The 18,660-nt window shown below is 35.0% G+C and overlaps 1 protein-coding gene across 1 annotated transcript; it reads left to right on the top strand.

Moving 5' to 3' along the window:
* Window positions 1-1,797: 1,797 nt before the first annotated feature.
* On the top strand, window positions 1,798-17,552 carry LOC116286592 (uncharacterized). The gene is made up of 7 exons (XM_031693149.2): window positions 1,798-1,882; window positions 2,241-2,268; window positions 7,063-7,267; window positions 8,930-9,242; window positions 13,247-13,379; window positions 13,724-14,101; window positions 16,326-17,552. The coding sequence occupies exons 1-7, from the start codon at window positions 1,835-1,837 to the stop codon at window positions 16,604-16,606; spliced, it is 1,386 nt and encodes a 461-aa protein (XP_031549009.1). The 5' UTR covers window positions 1,798-1,834; the 3' UTR covers window positions 16,607-17,552.
* The last annotated feature ends 1,108 nt before the right edge of the window (window positions 17,553-18,660 follow it).

Raw genomic sequence — 18,660 nt, 5'->3', positions numbered from 1 at the left:
CATTGTGTTGGATACAATAGTCATCAAATTTTCATTAGTCCTTTGAATTCGTTGACGGTAGCGTGATATCCTCGAGAGCCTAACTGAAATAACATAGTCATTGCGTTTCTCGAAAGTAAATTTTTTTAGGTCTTGCTTGCTTGCTTGAGTTTTGGAGTTAAAAATTCAAAATCCCCACGCTCTATAAACTGGATCGGTAAACAAAAGACTTGAACAAACTTGTCAAACAATAAACTCATGGCGTCAATTGGTCGTCATGGCAACAACACAATACCTACCCGTCATTCTATGGTAATGATTTAATAAACAATAGTCTGCTCGTCATTTCATGGTAACGATTTAATAAACAATAGTCTGCTCGTCGTTTTATGGTAACGATATAAATAAACAATAGTCTGCTCGTCATTTTATGGTAATATGTGATGAATTATTAATGTCCCCGTCCTTCCCCGTCCCCTTCCCCGTCCAAAATCCGGCCAGTGCCATCCCGCCTATACTACTAGTGTTCACTTATCTTTAAAGGTAAACGTCCTTTTTAACCAACGGTTTTTCCGGATTAAGACAGCCGTACGATATGAATATATTTACCGTCCAACTAACGGTCCTTCTGCTTTGAATCAGCTGAACGATATGAATATATTTACCGCTTTGGGTTGCGCTTTTGCTTACTTTTTGAGAAACAGGGTATAAATAAAGGAAGGGCCGAATATGTGACCTCAGGAATGATATTTTTATCAAAACGTATGATGATGGTACTTAGCAATCCTTTAAAGCTGTGCCTGGTTGTTGATTTAAAAAAAGCATATGAAAATGATTGTAGAGAGAAGTACAAAAGACGCAATTCGAACGTTTCAATCAATAAAAGGTGAACAAACCCACGAACTAAAGATCACGCAATTCACCACGGCCACAGCTAAAGATGGAACACCACACGGCCACAGCTAAAGATGGAAAAACTCTACCCTTGAAATCGTTCTGGATTGACCACTGACATATTAGCTTACACAATTTGAAAATACATCGATCAGTAACTTTCTCGTATAAGAATTTTATTAAACAATGACAAATATTAGAAGTGACTCAAAAACTATTTCCTGCGTGAATTTCTTGGAACTAGAGTTTTAGCTTGGATTAACATAATTTGCCCCCCTTTGACGAGCTAAATTTGATGTCTATAGTTTGTGTTTGCAATCACACTGGATTACAAAATTGTGCAATCTTTTTAGCGCGATAACGCTTGAACCGTATTCGTGGATGGATTTGACATGTACAGTTACTAAGTAAATCGATAAAGCTGTTACATCTAAGTCGTATCGGTATTTTGCAGGTATATATGCCACAAAGGCAGCATGCACAGCTGAATTAACACTTCTTTAGAAAGGGTTATGTAGCGGTATTCTACTCGCCAACCTCACGTCTGGGTCTCGGTTTCTCTTAACATGAAGTGTGAGTAGGTCTTTTTCGCTTTCTCTCTTGATTAAAGCGGTTTATAAGGGTTCGCCGGCTTTTTCCCTCCTCAAAACCTATTCGTTCTGTCAGTTAGAAGTGCCCTGTAACGTATATACTTCAGGGTCTCGATAAAATTTACTTATGCAGGCTTGAAACCAAATAACATTTCTTTTTTCTTTATATTTCTTTTTTGTTCTTTCTTTTGTTTATTTTGTTATTCTAGCAACGCAGGCTACATATTCAAAAGGAACAAAAAAAAAAACCTATTGAAATATTTAGAAATCTAGAAGGATTGAATTATGTAAATTCACGAAACTTCTACCGTATATATAGCATAAAGTAATTTTATTTTTTTTAGTTCGGCGTCAGTTACGAAAATTTAAACATGTCGCCGTACATCAAGAATGTTTGGTATCTTGTGTTTTACATCCAGGTACCACTCACGATTTATATTACATCATTTTACCTTTATTCATAATACGAAAAACGAACGTTTAGACTGTGAATAACCTCTTAAGCATTTTAATTAGTGTATATTTGGATCGATAACGAAGCATTGAGATACGATCACTTGCTTAGTATTTTTTTCCCCTCCCTTTATTTTATCTATTATTTCATATAATAAGGAACGGTGTTTTAATGTGCCAGATATATCGAAGGCCATTCTAATACAGTGATTTTTAAGGAACTAACAATTCACATTATTCACAAGCAAGTTACAGCTCACTAAGCATTGTGTTTGACTACATCTTCTTCTAATTCAATTTGATAATCTTGTTTGTTTTTTACAGATACTCGTGAAACTGGTTCATTCTGAAGGTGAGAAATAAATATGCTTAATCTCCTAAACTAAAATACTTTTTTTAAGACAAGAAAAATAATTTATTGGAATAAAAATACTTTTATTTTTTATTGCATCATCCAAGAAATTATTACAATTATCTTGTTTCAAGTTCATTCGAGATAGTTCATTAGAGGTTTGGTTCAAAATGCTATAGATATCGCATGTGTAAGGCTGCTACGAGTTTACCTTTTTGTTATTCAAAAAATTCTCCATGGCAAGTACAACTGGCTGCATGACCTAAAAAAATCGTTAGAAGCAGGTGTCCGTTTGTCGTTGTGGTATAAGAGATGTTGCTTATATCAGTAATACTACCAAGTCTATGTTACTATGATTTGTAACGATAAGATCCCGATATTAGTCCCTACATAATTCCCGCCTCAGAGAGCTGCCGTCATGATAGAACTCAAAGGTCCTGCCTAAACGAGGAAACATATTGCGAGAATCATGTATACTTAAATGTTTCCAAAGGTGGCAAAACTGTCAGGAAACATCGAGAAACATGTTTACTCATTATCAGTTAGCGCATGCGCATTTTCAAGATAGAGCGATTGTTGCTATAAACGAAGAACCATCGGAAACATTGTTTCAATTCGTCTTGGAAGAATGAAATGTTTCTGACGCACAGCAGAAATATGTTTTTGCGTCTTGGAAGCAAATTTTAGAACTAAACTGAATATTTGGTAATGGGTAGCTAGTGATGTGTAATGGTACAAGTCAGCTGGCAATGTTTTTGGCAACAATAATGTAGGAAGGTACTTCCTCCAATGTGTGTTTTGTTGTTGTTTTTTTGACGGAAAGACGTCGGGCAACGATCGAGATATAATTGGCTTAAATATATTTTTCAAAAAATGTCAAGGCTAAACAATCATGTGATTACTAATCACGTGCATAATAATATGTAACATGCCGTTTTGTTACTTTCTTGCGGGTTTGTGATGTCCATAGGCTTATTTTTACACTGGGTCATATATTTATATATATATAAAGACAAAAAAAAAAAAAAAAAAAAACCCTGATCTTATGGAGAATGCTGTTTTTTTCGAATAAACAAAAGTGACTACAGTTTCAGGACTCTTTATTCCTACAATATTTATCTTATGGCATTTAGCAATCATTTAATTTTATTTATGACCATTTTGACCAATGAGTGCGCCGGATTTATCATATTCACTTTTGTAACAATACTAAACTCGATTATTGATTGTTCGAAACCTAGAACGGATTAAAAAAAAAAAAAAATGAAAATGAAAACAAAACTTTACTTTCATGCAATATAACAAAACTTATATAAACGATTTCATTCAACCAGTAGCTTCTGATTTATTGAGTTTGCGTTAATAAGTCTACCTTCTTATACTTATGATTATGCAAAAAATAGATTCAAAGCCTGCTATGAAGACCAAACGTGCAACAATGCGGACAAAAAGTAATATAAGTTAAGACTGCGCAATATGAATGAATAATTTATGCATAACAAAACAAAAGAGAGAATGATCCAATCAGTGCAATTTAATCTAGGCAGAATCTAGAGACTTAAAGTAAACATATGATGCATTAACATTCGAAGTTGAACGATGAACAAATTTGAAACGTTTGAAAGGTGATCGCAAAAATGACAATAATAGTTGAGTAAAATTAGAAATTTGCTTAAAATACGAAAACTAACTTGCCTAAAATTTTGAGTTCAATTGTCTATAAATGCCGTCGGCCATTAATCCGAATGGCACTTTGAAATGATCAATTCGAAGAAAATTGGAAACTGATTATTTCAATCTGAAGATGAATATAGTTAGATAACTTGCTACTCTCCGCCCAGAAATAATATGCATTTTAAGCTTATTTTCCCACAGAGAAAGTTTGGTTTGAAACCTAAAAGAACAAAAGGATTGAGAAAATGTCGTCATATGTGACGTCAGCTACTCATAGTTGAATGCTTCCATTCAACTCTTTTGATAAAGACTAGGAAAATATTGCTTCATGTTGTGATTATTGGAACTATACAGTAATGGGTTCAATTAAGTTTATATTTTTCCCAAGTCATTTTTGATTTTTATCCATTTTCATCCAAGTGCTCCTTTAAATGATAGCGGCCATTGAAAGCAGAGGGGAAAAAAACTCATTTTGATTATGTACTTTTTATCGAACCACAAAATATCTTTGGTATGTTGATATAAATGCTATAAGGACGTCAACAATTTTTTTAAATGTTCAAATTTTTCATTGGGGTCTTACTTTAAAAACTTAACCAAAACAGTTAAATAGGGAATTACTGTCTGACGAGCTCCCATGACACTTTGATAACTGGACCAAGGACTAGCGCCTTCTGGACATGCCGATGTCTGACTCCTAGGGAATTCGTAAAACAAGCAACGTGGACGTTTTAGCGGAGCTCCCGCGCGGAGCACCATACTTTAGAAGGAATGGTGAACCATCGAGTTGATTTTTCATGACTTGGCCGACGTCACTTCCGTCCGTACGGCGTCGATGTACACAACAAAGGAATCCCGCTTGATGACAAAGCAAAACTACTCGCTGATGCGGCTCTCACTTGCACAGAAAAAAATAGCTTTAGGACAAATTATAGACCAACAACAAATAATAGCAACTTCCATGTAGTCAACTATGGATCAAGAAGTGTTCTTCAAGAATTCAGGTTTTTTTTTTTTTTTTAGCAAACAATCGTATATTATAATAAGTAGTCATAAAAATAAGGACAATTCTTCGTATGACTTAATTCTTGATTTTCGATTGCCATTTGCGTGTGTATTTTTTGTTCCGAATATTGAGAGACTAAGTCGAGTAACGTCATACTGCGATACCGAAAGCAAAAATGAAATGCAAGACCGTTAAGAGCCTAATACGGTAGGTAACTGGCAAACAATGCAAACTGCGTTAGAATGTTTTTGGTACTCTCGTCAGGCTTAGGTCTTTTAACAACTTTATCTGCAGCGTTTAACACTCTCTGAAGCTTGTTACTGATGTTGTTCAATGCCATGGAAGATGCTCTGCAACAGTTGTTGATCTGACTTTTAAAGCAGATATTTTGGTTGAATATTACACCCAAACTACGAACTTCAGACCTGGGTGCATGAAACAAAACGTTTATTTTCAATAAAAGTTAAAGCAGAAAACGATCTTAAGTAACCCAGACTTGTTAAAGAGGTAATTTGCTAAGGTTTAAGTATTATTGACAAAGAATTATAAGTTTTTTTGGGCAAGTTTTGAAGAAATGGCAGACTCATAGTTCTAAAAAACCAAATCCTTTCAATAATAAAGCGTTTTACCGTTTCTTTAGATTTAATCCTATAAAACTTGAATAAAAACAAACAAGAAATACATATGAAATTGAAAATTTACAATTTATTAATATCTAGGTGTGTAATTATAGTTTTGAAAATCTTCTTTTGGTCGCTAAAAACTTTCATCATGAAATTCTTTCACTTTGGAGTTCTCAATCTAAAAAATCATCTTATTACGTACCAAATATTTCAGAAATTCCTTTCTGCTGTTAAGTAAAAAGTCGATAATAACTTCACTTCAAACCCAATAGTCTTCCTGGAACTATAAAGCTTATAATTATCGAGTTTTTCTCTGTGTTTTTTGCTTGCATGGCAGGAAGCAGCATATTTAGCTTGACGTGCCAACGCGCCAAAAACAGAGTTTGTCACGCCGTTTTGTATGCTGTGTAACGCTTGTCACGCATTCGGCATAACATTTATCCCTAATAATGTTCTTTAAAAATTCGTATCTCTTAAAAAAGCCTGGATACCCCTATTTTTTCTTCATTTAAATGATAAAGTAAATGCTAAATTAGCCTCGTGAAATGAAATTTATAAAAAATAATTGGTTTTGAAAAGAATATGGACACAATCTTTATGTACCTACTGATCGAAAATAGGGAGCACGAAGCTAAAAAATTATATATATATTATAGCCAACTATTAAAGTCATGGTAAAATTGGGTATATTTTAGTAAAGAAACAAAGTGCCAGTCATTAAGAACGATTTAAATTAGAAATTTCTCAAAATCTTTTGAAAACATTTTTTTTCCCCTTGTGTTAGTAAAATCATGACGTCATCACTTGTTAACGATTTTTAAGCCTTATTATTTCTTTTAAATGCACGGTGACCCCTACTTTTCTAACCAGAATTTGACAACCCTTTGATAGGTTAAAATAATTCACATAGTCATTTAAAAAAATAATTGATTCTCAATTAGTATGCACCGTCCTTAAACGAGATCATAAATATTCAATTAGATTGGAATTCAGTTAACCTTTGCTGACCTGCTAACAATAGTATTCTTTTAATGCAGGTATATTTATTTTGAATTTATGTGTATCATAGTATTCACATTCTTGCCTCGTTTAAATAAGCTATAGTTATAGTAAATCCCCTAGAAAGGGGAGGCATACTCTACTGACTGTATTTAATTAAGCTTAAATCCATCTATACTTCTTTTGCTGTTGATAACATATTGGTCACTGTCGTAAAATGTCCACGCTGCATGTTTTACGAATTCCCTAGGAGTCAGACATCGGCATGTCCAGAAGGCGCTAGTCCTTCGTCCGGATATCAAAGTTACATAAAAAATAATAAAACCAAAGAAGCCAATAGAAATGTAGAAAGTGATGACGCCGATGTCATAGTTATTAGCAGACTAACTATGTGGAGATCTTGCGCTACTACGTGATCGACCTCAACTGCAAACATCCAAAGACATCAGTAATATCAATCTGACAGCTCACATGAATATAATTTTTATTTAGATGATGTACCTGAACCAGTCGGCTTGTTCCCTTTGAACTCACTGCATACAACCAAAGACATCAGTAATAGTTATCTGACAGCTGGCACTGCTGTTGGTGTTAGTCTTGCCCCAGGACCAGGTGGTAAACCAGGCGGGTCGTACTATTTTCCAGGAAGTTCAAGCAGCTACATCGATATTCCACAACAAGCAAAGCTTGACACCAGGTAATAACCATTTTTTTGAATATTGTCTAACCACTGTTATAATCGAATTATTGGGAGTAAAATATTCAATAACAAATGTAGCAACTGCACTTGAAATTTATCAACTAGTACCTTTACTACAGTAAATATTTTAAATATAAAATAGTTGATAAAAAATATATTCGGTTTCCAATAGAATATACTACAGACCTTAGCTGCTTTTCGTTTTGCCGTTTCTCAATTGCTTTTAGGTTGTAGCATAACTATCGCACTGAATAGACTTTGTTTACTACTGAGGCCTTACTTACCTTGCTTCCGTTCAATTGTCCCTAGTCCCAACCAAGTTTGGCGGCCATTTTGGAACGTCGTATAGGTGGATATTTTTTGGAGTCTGCAGTATTTTGTCGAGCCCGCCTAAGCGAGACAAAACAATTTGAAAGAGAAGAAAAATATGTCCATCTGTAACTCACTCTGAAATGTATAGCAATTTATAGCCAATAAAACAATTAGTATATAAAGGGTATTAGAACAAAAGAATGATATAACCAGTAAATTCGGACGAAAAGCATGGAACACGGGACACATCAGTCTTTTGTAAGATAATGAAATATGAAGAAACGGAAGTGAGAGGTTCCACCATAGGGAATGGAATAACAAGGAAGGTTGCAACGATCTATAGTAATTACTACTTACTAAATCTACGCTTTATCAGGCAATATCTGAATCTACTGAGTTAGCTTATAGCTTATAGCTCAGTTGGATAATAAATTTTGACAATCATTGAAAGCTTTCAACCCATGGCCATTAATCTCGGACATTGAGCCAGCGATCGCAAAGCGTAGTTCTCAAATCGCAGTACTTCGAGATTGCTTCAAAAATATAAAAAAATGGATGGGAGACGACAGCATTCATGTAAATGAAATTGATCATTTTGCCGTGAATATTTTTTGTAGTGCCGTGTGAATTTTGATTTGCCGTGATAGTTATGGGACAAAACCAAAGTACTTTGAGGGTTAATTTTAGTTGTATGTAGTCCTATGTAAGACAAACATACGTAAATGCAAGTGAAATTTCATTCACAATACACATTTAAGATATTCTTTTTTCGACTTCAAAATAATTTGGGTAGGTTTTACTTTTTTCTTTCTGTTTTCATGTAAAATGACGCCCGATTAAATGTTGTTTAACTGTTGAGTGTCGCCATATTGAATATATGATGGGTAATTCCGCTGACTTGACCGTGAGAGCAAAATGCACGAGGTTTCTGGCCATGTAAATTCTTAATAATATTTTTGGTGTTAAAAAAATACGAAAAACGATATAACACGAGGCAAAGTAAAAAATATAAATAATAAATAAATAAATGAAACAAATAAAAAAAGAAAAGAAAAGAAAAGAAAAAAGAAAAAAAGGAAAAAAGGAAACAACTATCAACTATTAAAAGAATAAATAAATAAGCGATAAGCTATTTTGTATTTAAATTGGGAAACGGGCAGGGGGTAAGAAGAATGTGAGTAATATGGTTTAGACGTAATTAAAGGAAATTATCATCTGTTTTGCGCAACTACCGAGTATTACTGTGACTGACACTGGCGATAGTATACCGTCATGATAAAATTTGATAAATGGTCATGCATAGTCATAAATAATAGGCTAAAAGTTATTATCATGTCTCTCTTGCAGATATTCGATTACAGTACTTATTTGGGTATACAACGAGGGAACTTCAGGTCCAATATTCATTTACGAAACAGGCACTGCTGACTGGGCCCTACATATGTTCATAGTCGGGGCATCTTCCTTGTTCTTTAAATCAACTAGACGAAATGATTTTGCACATTTTCCACCTGCCATGTTTGATTATGGAACTGTAAACATTTGGAGATATGTAGGATACACTTACGATTACAACACAGGGTATCAACGATTGTTTGTTGATGGAGTTCAGGTAGCTGAAGAATCTGTTGGCCAACTCGAACTTTCTTCAAATTACAAGGTATATCTTTATTAACTGATAACAAAACATTATACACTTAATGTCTGGTCGCGAGGGAAATAGTTTTGATTTCCCTTGAGTGTCGATGTTTCACGATGCCTGGCCTCGAGTAAAAACAAAACTAACTAATTTCCCGATGGACCAAACATTAAGTATAATAATAATAATAATATAATAATAATAATAATAATAATAATAATAATAATAATAATAATAATGATAATAATAGTAATAACAATAATGATAATAATAATAATAATAATAATAATAATAACTTTACTAATGTCTTTAATTCTTCTAGCCGGGCACAAGTGCCCTACTAATCGGGGAGACAAAATAAAAAACTTTATAAAACTGAAACAAAAAAATATAAAATAAATAAATAAGTAATTACTGTATGAATATATATATAATTATAAAAAATACTATATGACATATATATAATTATAATTTATAACTATCTGAATATAATGTAAGGGTATTATCGGAATGAAATATGACTATATAAATATAAATATAATATGAATAGAATATACTAAAATTTATTTGTCAGCTCGGTCAGATCCAGCTTCCTGATACCTTTTTTGAAAGCCTGAAGAGATGATGATAACCTTAGTGATGTATTGAGCTTAGACCAAGTATGGTCCAAAATACCCAAGACTATTCCTCCCATACTTAACTGTATTATAACTAGTAATAGAAAAATCTGTGTTCCTTAGATTATACTTATGAGAGGGAGAATTAAATAGATCAATCATAGTTTGAGGTAGCAGTCTGTTTTTGATCTTGTACATGGACACTGCAATGTACTGTAGCCTTCTATTGTACAGCGTGGTGAGCTTTGCTCCCTTCAATAGTTATTCATAGGATGATTCGTAGTCGCAGTAAACAGCCCTTAATCCTCTATGATTAATGCGTTATAATTTGCTTCTGTCACTGGCTTTGCAAAAGTGCCGAACCAAGCTGCAGTAGTTGAAATGTGGGAAGATTGCAGACTTGTACTTGAAATCTGTAGTTTTGCATGGATGGGTATTAACTTGCGCAGTCTCGTTAGGATTCCTACCTTCTTGCTTGTTGTGGTGCAAATAGCTGACATATGGTCAGTGAAAACTAAATCCTTATCCAAGATGACTCCTAACAACTTGAATTTGTCTTCTGGAACTGTGCTTATGCTATCTATAACTGTATCCCTTATGTTCTATTCTTTCTCGTCATCACCATCACTTTATATATACTTACCTTCATGATAGTTCTTTCTATACCACTTTGCAGTCGTCGTTACGTCTTGTTCCACATATTCTCATCTTTGTTCCAATGTATTAATTACTTCTTCCACTTTAAGGTGTGTGGTATAAAGTTGATGGTTGTCCGCGTACATCGAGAGTTGTGATATTATCTTTTCATAAGACAAGTCATTTTAAAACATGTTCCACATGGCTGGCCCTAAGGGACATCCACGATTTACTGTTTTCCAGTCACTGGTGATGTTGCCAATTTTTACTTTGTTTCCTCTGTTTTCAAAGAAGGATTTGATGAGAGCGAAGGAAGATTTTGAAAGCCCATAAGATTGGAGCTTGGCGAGTAATAGTGGCGGGTACATAGAATCTAATGTCTTACTCATATCCGTCGACAAGATAGCTACTGATTCATTCTTGTCAATTGCTCGTTTCCAATCTTCCATTAATCGCACTTAGGTGGTTTCTTGAGAACCCTCGGGGGTAAGAGGTCGAAACCCGTGGCTTTATTTGGGTTCAATTTTTTCAAAGCTTTTAGTACATCATCGTGTTCGATCTTACTGAATTTGAAAGTGTTGTCACTTCATTTCTCTTTAATTTTCCTTGCACTCATATGATTTATAAGAGGGTCTCTTCCAGTACTTCCAGATGTATTCCATATGTTGTCTGCTATCTTAGAGAAATATTCTGCAAGAATGTTTGCCACTTCACGCTTTTCTTGAACCATCTTTTCATTAACTTTGAGAGTAATCTCTTTGTCACCTTTTGCCTTATTATTCATAAAAGGTGAGAAGGCTTTATAAAAAGATCTAGGATTTCCTTTAAGGTTATCGGCTTTTGCTCTCCAAAAGTTTTTAATCGCTCTTCGTCTAAGACGGGATGCGGTGTTTCTCCAAAATCTCATCATTTCAAGACTCTCTTCAGTTTATAATCTCTTGTGTCTTTTTGCAAATTTACTTTTCTTTCTGATTGCTTCTTTCCATTCGGCAGTTATGTACGGTGCATCTCTCTCCCTGACTCTCATATTCTTCAATGGCATGTGTTGATCTAATACTTTTGTCATTCCTGTGTGCCAAGATGTATATTTCTCATTTGCAGAACTTGAGTTCTGTAAATCCACAATAGCCATGACCTCTTTTACATCAGCCTTGAGCTTAGCTTCGTCAAGGTTTTTCGAACTCCTGAAGGATATGATCTTAAACGGATGAATTTTCACTTTCGGTTTCAAGAAGCCATAAATCATTGCGTGGTCACTCATGCCAAAGTCAATCACCCCTTTGGTTATATCAAATAAATCGGACCTGTTAGTGAGAGGATAACATCAATGAGAGTTTTACTGGAGGGGGTAATTTTTGTGTACTCCTCAATTAAGCATTTGAGATCGAAAATATCCTCTAGGTCTTTAAGGATCTTTCCTTCTGTGTTGTTTGGCTTACATTTATCAAGATTTAGGTCCCCTAGGATCATGACTGTCTGTCTTTTTTGAAGGGCCCAGGTAAGCAGATGATTTAGTTCGTCTTGAAGTTCTGTGAAGTAATTGTTGTTTGATGATCTCGATGGTGGTCTATATAAGCCCAACACAATAGAGTTATTGTCTCTACATCTAGGGCAAGAGGTTTCAGTGTTTTGTAGGCTTTCGCAGGTTTAAGCGTTTGACGACAATACCTGATTTTACGTAAGCCATTACTCCTCCTCCGCCTTAAGCCCTATCGTTTCGAAAGGAATAAGCTTTGGAGTATGTAGAATCAATTTTTGTCTCGGTCAGTATTTCAAGGGCGGATCCAGGGGAGGGAAGCAAAGGGGGGCTGAAGCCCCCCTTCAGCAGAAAAAAAACGATGCTTTTCTATATTGTTTTCCGTTGTGTTGACGGAAGAAACTCAATTAGCCCCCCCTCCCCTAATATTTTGGCTGGATCCGCCCTTGTATTATTGTACTTGCTTTTAATTTTTCTTTGATTTCCTTTAGCTCGTCGAACGTATTCTGGACGCTATTTATGTTCAGATGTATGATCAGATCTTGATTATGATAAGTTTGTCTCTTGCTTGATCATGACATAATATGCAAAGGGTCTTCTTTAGAGATGGTCGAGTGTAACGATTCATTTTGTTGTTGAACTATGTCGTTCACAAAATAATTCGAGCTGAAACTTAGATCCACAGGAAGATTTTCATAAGGGCATGGTGTACAAATTCAACAGGAGCTGATATTGAGCTGTACTTGTTTACAATTGTTTGTAGACAGACCAGAGCATTTGAGGTGGTAGAGGAGACTAGAAGTTTGGCATCGCACGGTTCGGTGATTTCTAGCTTAAAGGTTCTTTCACATGTTTTACATTTCGCCCTCACGCTAGGTCCTGGGTTTAGACTTATGTCTCCACGAAACAGTAATCTAGCTAGATTAAAGCTGGAAGTCGAGTTGGGATGATATTTCAATCTTGAGGCTAGATAAACCTTCTTCTTCTTAGACTTTAGTCTAAACTCTCCCGAAGGGCGGCTAGCTTCATGGTAAGGGGCTGGTAAAGCATCTTAATTCAGATGTTCCAGTTCATTGGAGGTACTCCTGCCATCTTCAAAGGACGTTATATATGTACTGAGTGAGAATTGCACAAATAATACGGTTATATACAAGTGTAATTTTGAATTTTTTGCACGAGCGGAGCGTTGACCTTCCATCCTTGCTCACCGCTGACCCGTTTTGTGATATAGCAATATTGAGAAATCTTTTGTGTATCAACGCGGGGTGTGATTATTCTTTCCATTTTGTCACTAGATCAGACTAGGTGGTGTTAAAGCAGGTGATGCCAGAACTTTCAAAGGCCGTCTTTCCTGTCTTCAAATATTTGACAAAGCACTAACACAGTCGCAAGTGCAAGCTGTCAAAGGAAATTGTATAGAGAAAAACGGTAAGCTATTGCTTTCTTGATTATTGCTATACGCCAATCAAAGTTTATATTTTATCTTTCCTCATTGACAATGCAACCGATACGTGAAGGTTATCAAATAAATATGATTCTTCCTGACAACAGTTATGGGCATCCAACGATACATTTTTTTACCCGAAAATATTAAAACCGAAAGTATTCTTACTTAAATTAATCAGTGGTAATTAAAAAAACGAAAAGTGACCTAAAATCTTATGGGTGTAAATTATTATTATTATTTTTTTTTTTTTTTCTTTCTTTGTTTTTTTGAAAACGAAACAATTTTGTTCTTATTGGTTGTTGCTTAAAAATTTTTTTCGTTCCAGATTATACTGCTTGCCTTGATCCAAGAATAATCAGTGATCCAACGAGAGCATTAGAATTCAAGGTCAGCAGCCAAGCCCCTGACAGACACACCTTTATTCGTAGGCGATGGTATCGATTGAAGAGCAAAGATTGGACAAGAATCGTCACATCATGTCCAGCCCAAGGTTCCTGTGGAGCCCAATCTCCAGGATGGCTCAACGGTCAATATCCATCAATAGAGGCTGGGATAATAAAGATGGAAATATGTTACCGTTCAGGATCAGACTGCTGTGCTAACAAGGCAACTGTGTATGTAAGACAGTGCTATGGGTACCCTGTGTTCATGCTTGACGATGTACCAGATGTCAGCCTTAGTAATCGTGTTTGTACAAAAACAGGTAAGTAATGATTTGTGTCATGGGTACCCTGTTTTAGCTCTGTTTTTCACCATGTACCAGACGTCTGCCGACACGGCTAAAAAACCGCTGATTGGCTAATCTAAATCTCAACTAAGAGTGCGCAATATGGTTTACCGCTGAATTTATCGTAGGCACCCTGACAAAATGGCGGACGAGGAAAGGATTCCTGTCGAGCATTTTCCCTTCCGAAAATCGCAGTTTTTATCTCAAAGACCTTTTTTTTTTTTTTTTTTTTTTTCATTATTTACAAAGACTTTTTTTTTTTTTCTTCTTTTTTAGTTACAATAACAAAATAACTACACTATATATAAATGTGTTTATGAGATTGCACCCTGCCAAGTGGTCTACTCCAAAGCTGGATTGATGAGTTTCCATTTACTTATATGTTTTGCAACGATATGTTTGCTTATCGCCATTCGATATTCAATATTTCTATTTTGTTTAAGAGCATTTAGAAAACATTTTAGCGAAGGTCTTTTCATTTTTTCTCTAGATTTATATATAACTATTTTAAAATATAATATAATATAATTCAAAATAGGATTATCTGAGCCCAAAATAATATGCTGGTAGTTATTTTCTGGCAGATTTACACCAAATTTTTCAAAATGGTCCCTTATTTCGAAATAGAAGTTTTTTGATTCTACACAATCAACAAACAAATGATATACAGTTTCAGGATAAATAGAGCAGAAAGAACAAGAGGAATATTCTAAAATTTTGAAACGATAAAGATCACGATTGAGAAATAGTACGTTATTCAATAATTTGTACTGAAAATATCTTGAATAAGTGTCTAGAGATGTTTTATAAATTCTGTTATAAATCATAGTCCAATCCAAATTTTTTTCTGGACTTATTATTCGAGATATATATTTTTGTGAAGTTGGTTTCTTAAACTTTTTCTCTATAAACCAATTATACAATACTTTAGTATGTAGCTTAAATACGTCAATATTGTTATTTGCTATATTAAGAGCCCTTTGTAACTTCTTTTTTTCACATTTTTTTCCTTTTACGAGAGTTTTCCATTCGTCGGGAATTGCGTGAATTATCTCAAGACCTTGATTATATGCCATAGTTTATCAAGAAAACGACACAGATGAGAAACACGATGTCCGGTAAATGGTAAATTGTCAAGTTTTTAGTCTAATTCGGACAAAAACAGGTCATCGAGTAAGCTTACTTGGATAAAAAGACAGAGAAGGAATATGATTATTGTTTTCTTGTTCCAAGTCTATTTCAAGATTCTGAACTTGAAAAGCTCATCGATTGTCAAAATAATCAAGCAAATATAGTCATGAATGCTGTAAATTTTAAAAATCGCAATAAAAGCTATAGATGAACAAGCTTTACTCCGATCATGATGTAAAATACGTTACTTATAAATTCTGGAACTCGCAAATTTTAGACAAATTTCAATAACGTGAGGTAAAACCCTAGATATGCCTTCGTTTGGGGATTTCGATAAACAAAATATCAAAGTCTTAAGCTTAACTTAGTTGTCCTGACCTTAGCTCAGCTAAAAAGGCAGAGGTGACTGGCATCGATATTTTCTACCACTATGAATGTTGTTGTCCCAAAACAGCATCGTTTAACACGACAGTTGATACGTTAATGTTCTCTTATAGACCATGGATATTTGGAATAGGGTTTACAGATTAAATTGGTTCATTTCGATCTCGAATAAAAGTCAAGATGAAAGGCTTGAAGTCAAAGAAAGTAAGAGCATTTTTCAGACGAAAACAGTCTCGAGCGTCCGCCATCTTGTTTTTCAGAATCTCGCGCATGCGCAGCGGTTTTTTAGCCGTGTCACGTCCGCCTTGGTAATTGTGTATGTACAGAAACAGTTAAGTAAAATAGTGTCTAGTGTACCCTGCGCTGTACCATGTACCAGATATCAGACTTGGTAATCGTGTTTGTAGAGAAACAGGTTGGTAAGATAGTGTTAAATGTACACTGTGTTGTACGTATACCATGTACCAGATATCAGCCTCGGTAATCGTGTCTGAACAGAAACAGGTAAGTAAGACTGTACTATGGCTTACCCAAAGTGTGTTGCACGATGCACCGGATATCAGTCATGCTAATTTTAACTTGCACAAAGATATCCACTTAATCGGCAATAGCTATCATAAAACTCGTGTTAATTCTTTCGTCACAATAGCATTATATCAAAACTAGCCTTACTTTTCATTTTCAGATTCAGACGCATTCCCAAATATCATGTTCCAGTCAGCCAATGAGAGTTGTTTATCTGGCCACGTGATGAAAACAGTAAATGACGTCGTTGATGATTCTACCTGCATTACGTACTGTTTACATACCGGCCAGGAATGCAAATCTGTCAATTTCGTTAAACCCCTTAATGGAACATGCCAGTTGAACAATGCTACCTTGACGGATCACCCACTGCATGCTACTGTAAACAGTGGTTGTAGATATTATCAGCGTACATCAGTGATGTCATATATTATACCATAAATAGAGGATATTACACGTTGGCTTAAGATATGAAGTCTATTTTCGAGTGATAAAAAATATTTCACGAGTGGGCGCAGCGAACGAGTGAAATATTTTTCAGCACGAGAAGAAAAATTTCATATCTTAAGCCAACGTGTAATTTTCTTTTTATTATATAGACAAAACCACAAAGAAATTAGTAATATATACAGTATGAGTGGCCGTGTTGTATCAGATATACAACCACGAGGCGTAGCCAAGTGATTGTATATCTGATACAACACGGACACGAATACTGTATATGACTTATCAAACGTCTAGGTTAGTTCCTTTGTGTTTCACTAAAATTTTCAAAATTAAAGTAAATTTGGCCAATAAAATCCAACTTAAAGTTTATGCGAATGAACACAGTTTTGTATCAGATTTACAACACTCTTCACGGTCGTGATTTCTGTTGTGTTTTGCTCATGAATTATTCATGAGTTTGATAAAAACTATTACAACGCGCCTCAAGTGAGCGCGGGGAAAACATCACAAGTGACGTCATCGATATCCTCACTAGTGAAGATATGGAAAATACGTTACTTAGGTCCCGGATGTAGTTTGTACGAAAAAAATACGAGTTTGATATTTCCCAGTAAAACACTCATATTTATATAATAAGTCTACTCTCACCTCAATCATTCTACCTTGACAGGTTAGCCACTGCATGTTACTGTAGTCAGTAGTTGTAACAGCTTACATCAAATATATCATATATCCATACCATGAGGTAAATCACTAGTATCAGTTCTATTAGAGCTATTATTGTTGAAAAAAAAACGCTAAACGAGGCGCAATTTAGCTCGAAGCATGGCTTAAAAGTCTCATTTCGTATTCTAGAATATCTTAATAGCGCATGCAACTTTGTTTAAAAATCATTGGCATCGAATTTCAAAGAAATAAACAATAAAATAGAATGTCCATACACTTCGCGTTTTAACAGGACTCTCTCTGCTCCTCCTTTTCCTCACTATCTCGCTCTTGGTCACCCTTGGTCGCACACCACGGGTAGACCGATGAAGAAACAGAGAAAGGCCTCAAGTAAAAGTCAGAAAGTTGGCCCGGACTGGGAAAAAGTTCCCCTCTGTTTTAAAAGAACATACAGTTCTGGGCTCAATGGTCTCGCCAATTATATTCAATAATTCGCCTATAGATTTTGCCTATCCGGACCTTTAATTTTAGTGAAAATTTATATACATATTTATATGTAATATATACAGTATGAGTGGCCTTGTTGTATCCGATATACAAACTCGAGGCGTAGCCGGACACGAATACTGTAGATTGCTTATCAAACGTCTAGGTTAGTTCCTTTGTGTTTCACTAAAATTTTAAAAATTAAAGTGAATCTGCCCAAAAAAATCCAAGTTAAAGTTTATGCAAATGAACACGGTTCTGTACCTGATTTACAGAACTCTTCACGGTCGTGATTTCTATTGTGTTTTCCTCATGAATTATTAATGAGTTTGATAAAAATGTTATAGAAATTATAGAGAATGGAACTAGTCGAGAATATCGTGAAATTTCACTGCTGTGCGCTGGAGGGCATGCTTTTCTATCAAATTTCCACCGATAGGTGCATAGGTACTTTTTGGTTGATTTGACGTGTTCGCGAGAATGCCGAACTTCTAATCAGTATTCTAAGGATATATTTTTAAAGGATTTTTTTTAATTGTATGACCTCATTTGAGTCTCATAGATTTTTTTCATATTTTTCCAAATGCAAACAAAAAGCAAAAAAGAACAGATTTTGAGTAAAGTGTTTTCTTTATAGCAACAAGACAAAAACATGGTTTTGCATTTCATCATAGAGTCAACAAGTTTTAGATCGCTTTGAAGTACTGACCCCAATAGTAATTCAGTGAGTTTTTCCTCCCCGGCCCTGCAAAGAAGCTAAGTACGTAAAACAGAACACGTTTATTCCTCAATATGTTTTTAGTAACTCTACTCCTTAGTAGTATACAGAATAGGGGTTCTGCGACGGGTGGATCAGGGTGGATCGTGGATCAACCCTAAGAATGACGTCACCCCCA

This window comes from Actinia tenebrosa, unplaced genomic scaffold (genome assembly GCF_029948245.1).
Source record: "Actinia tenebrosa isolate PJP-AT-01 unplaced genomic scaffold, QUT_ActTen_1.0 PGA_scaffold12__29_contigs__length_12842862, whole genome shotgun sequence".
Taxonomy (NCBI): domain Eukaryota; kingdom Metazoa; phylum Cnidaria; class Anthozoa; order Actiniaria; family Actiniidae; genus Actinia; species Actinia tenebrosa.
This window is presented reverse-complemented; position numbering and strand designations above follow the sequence as displayed.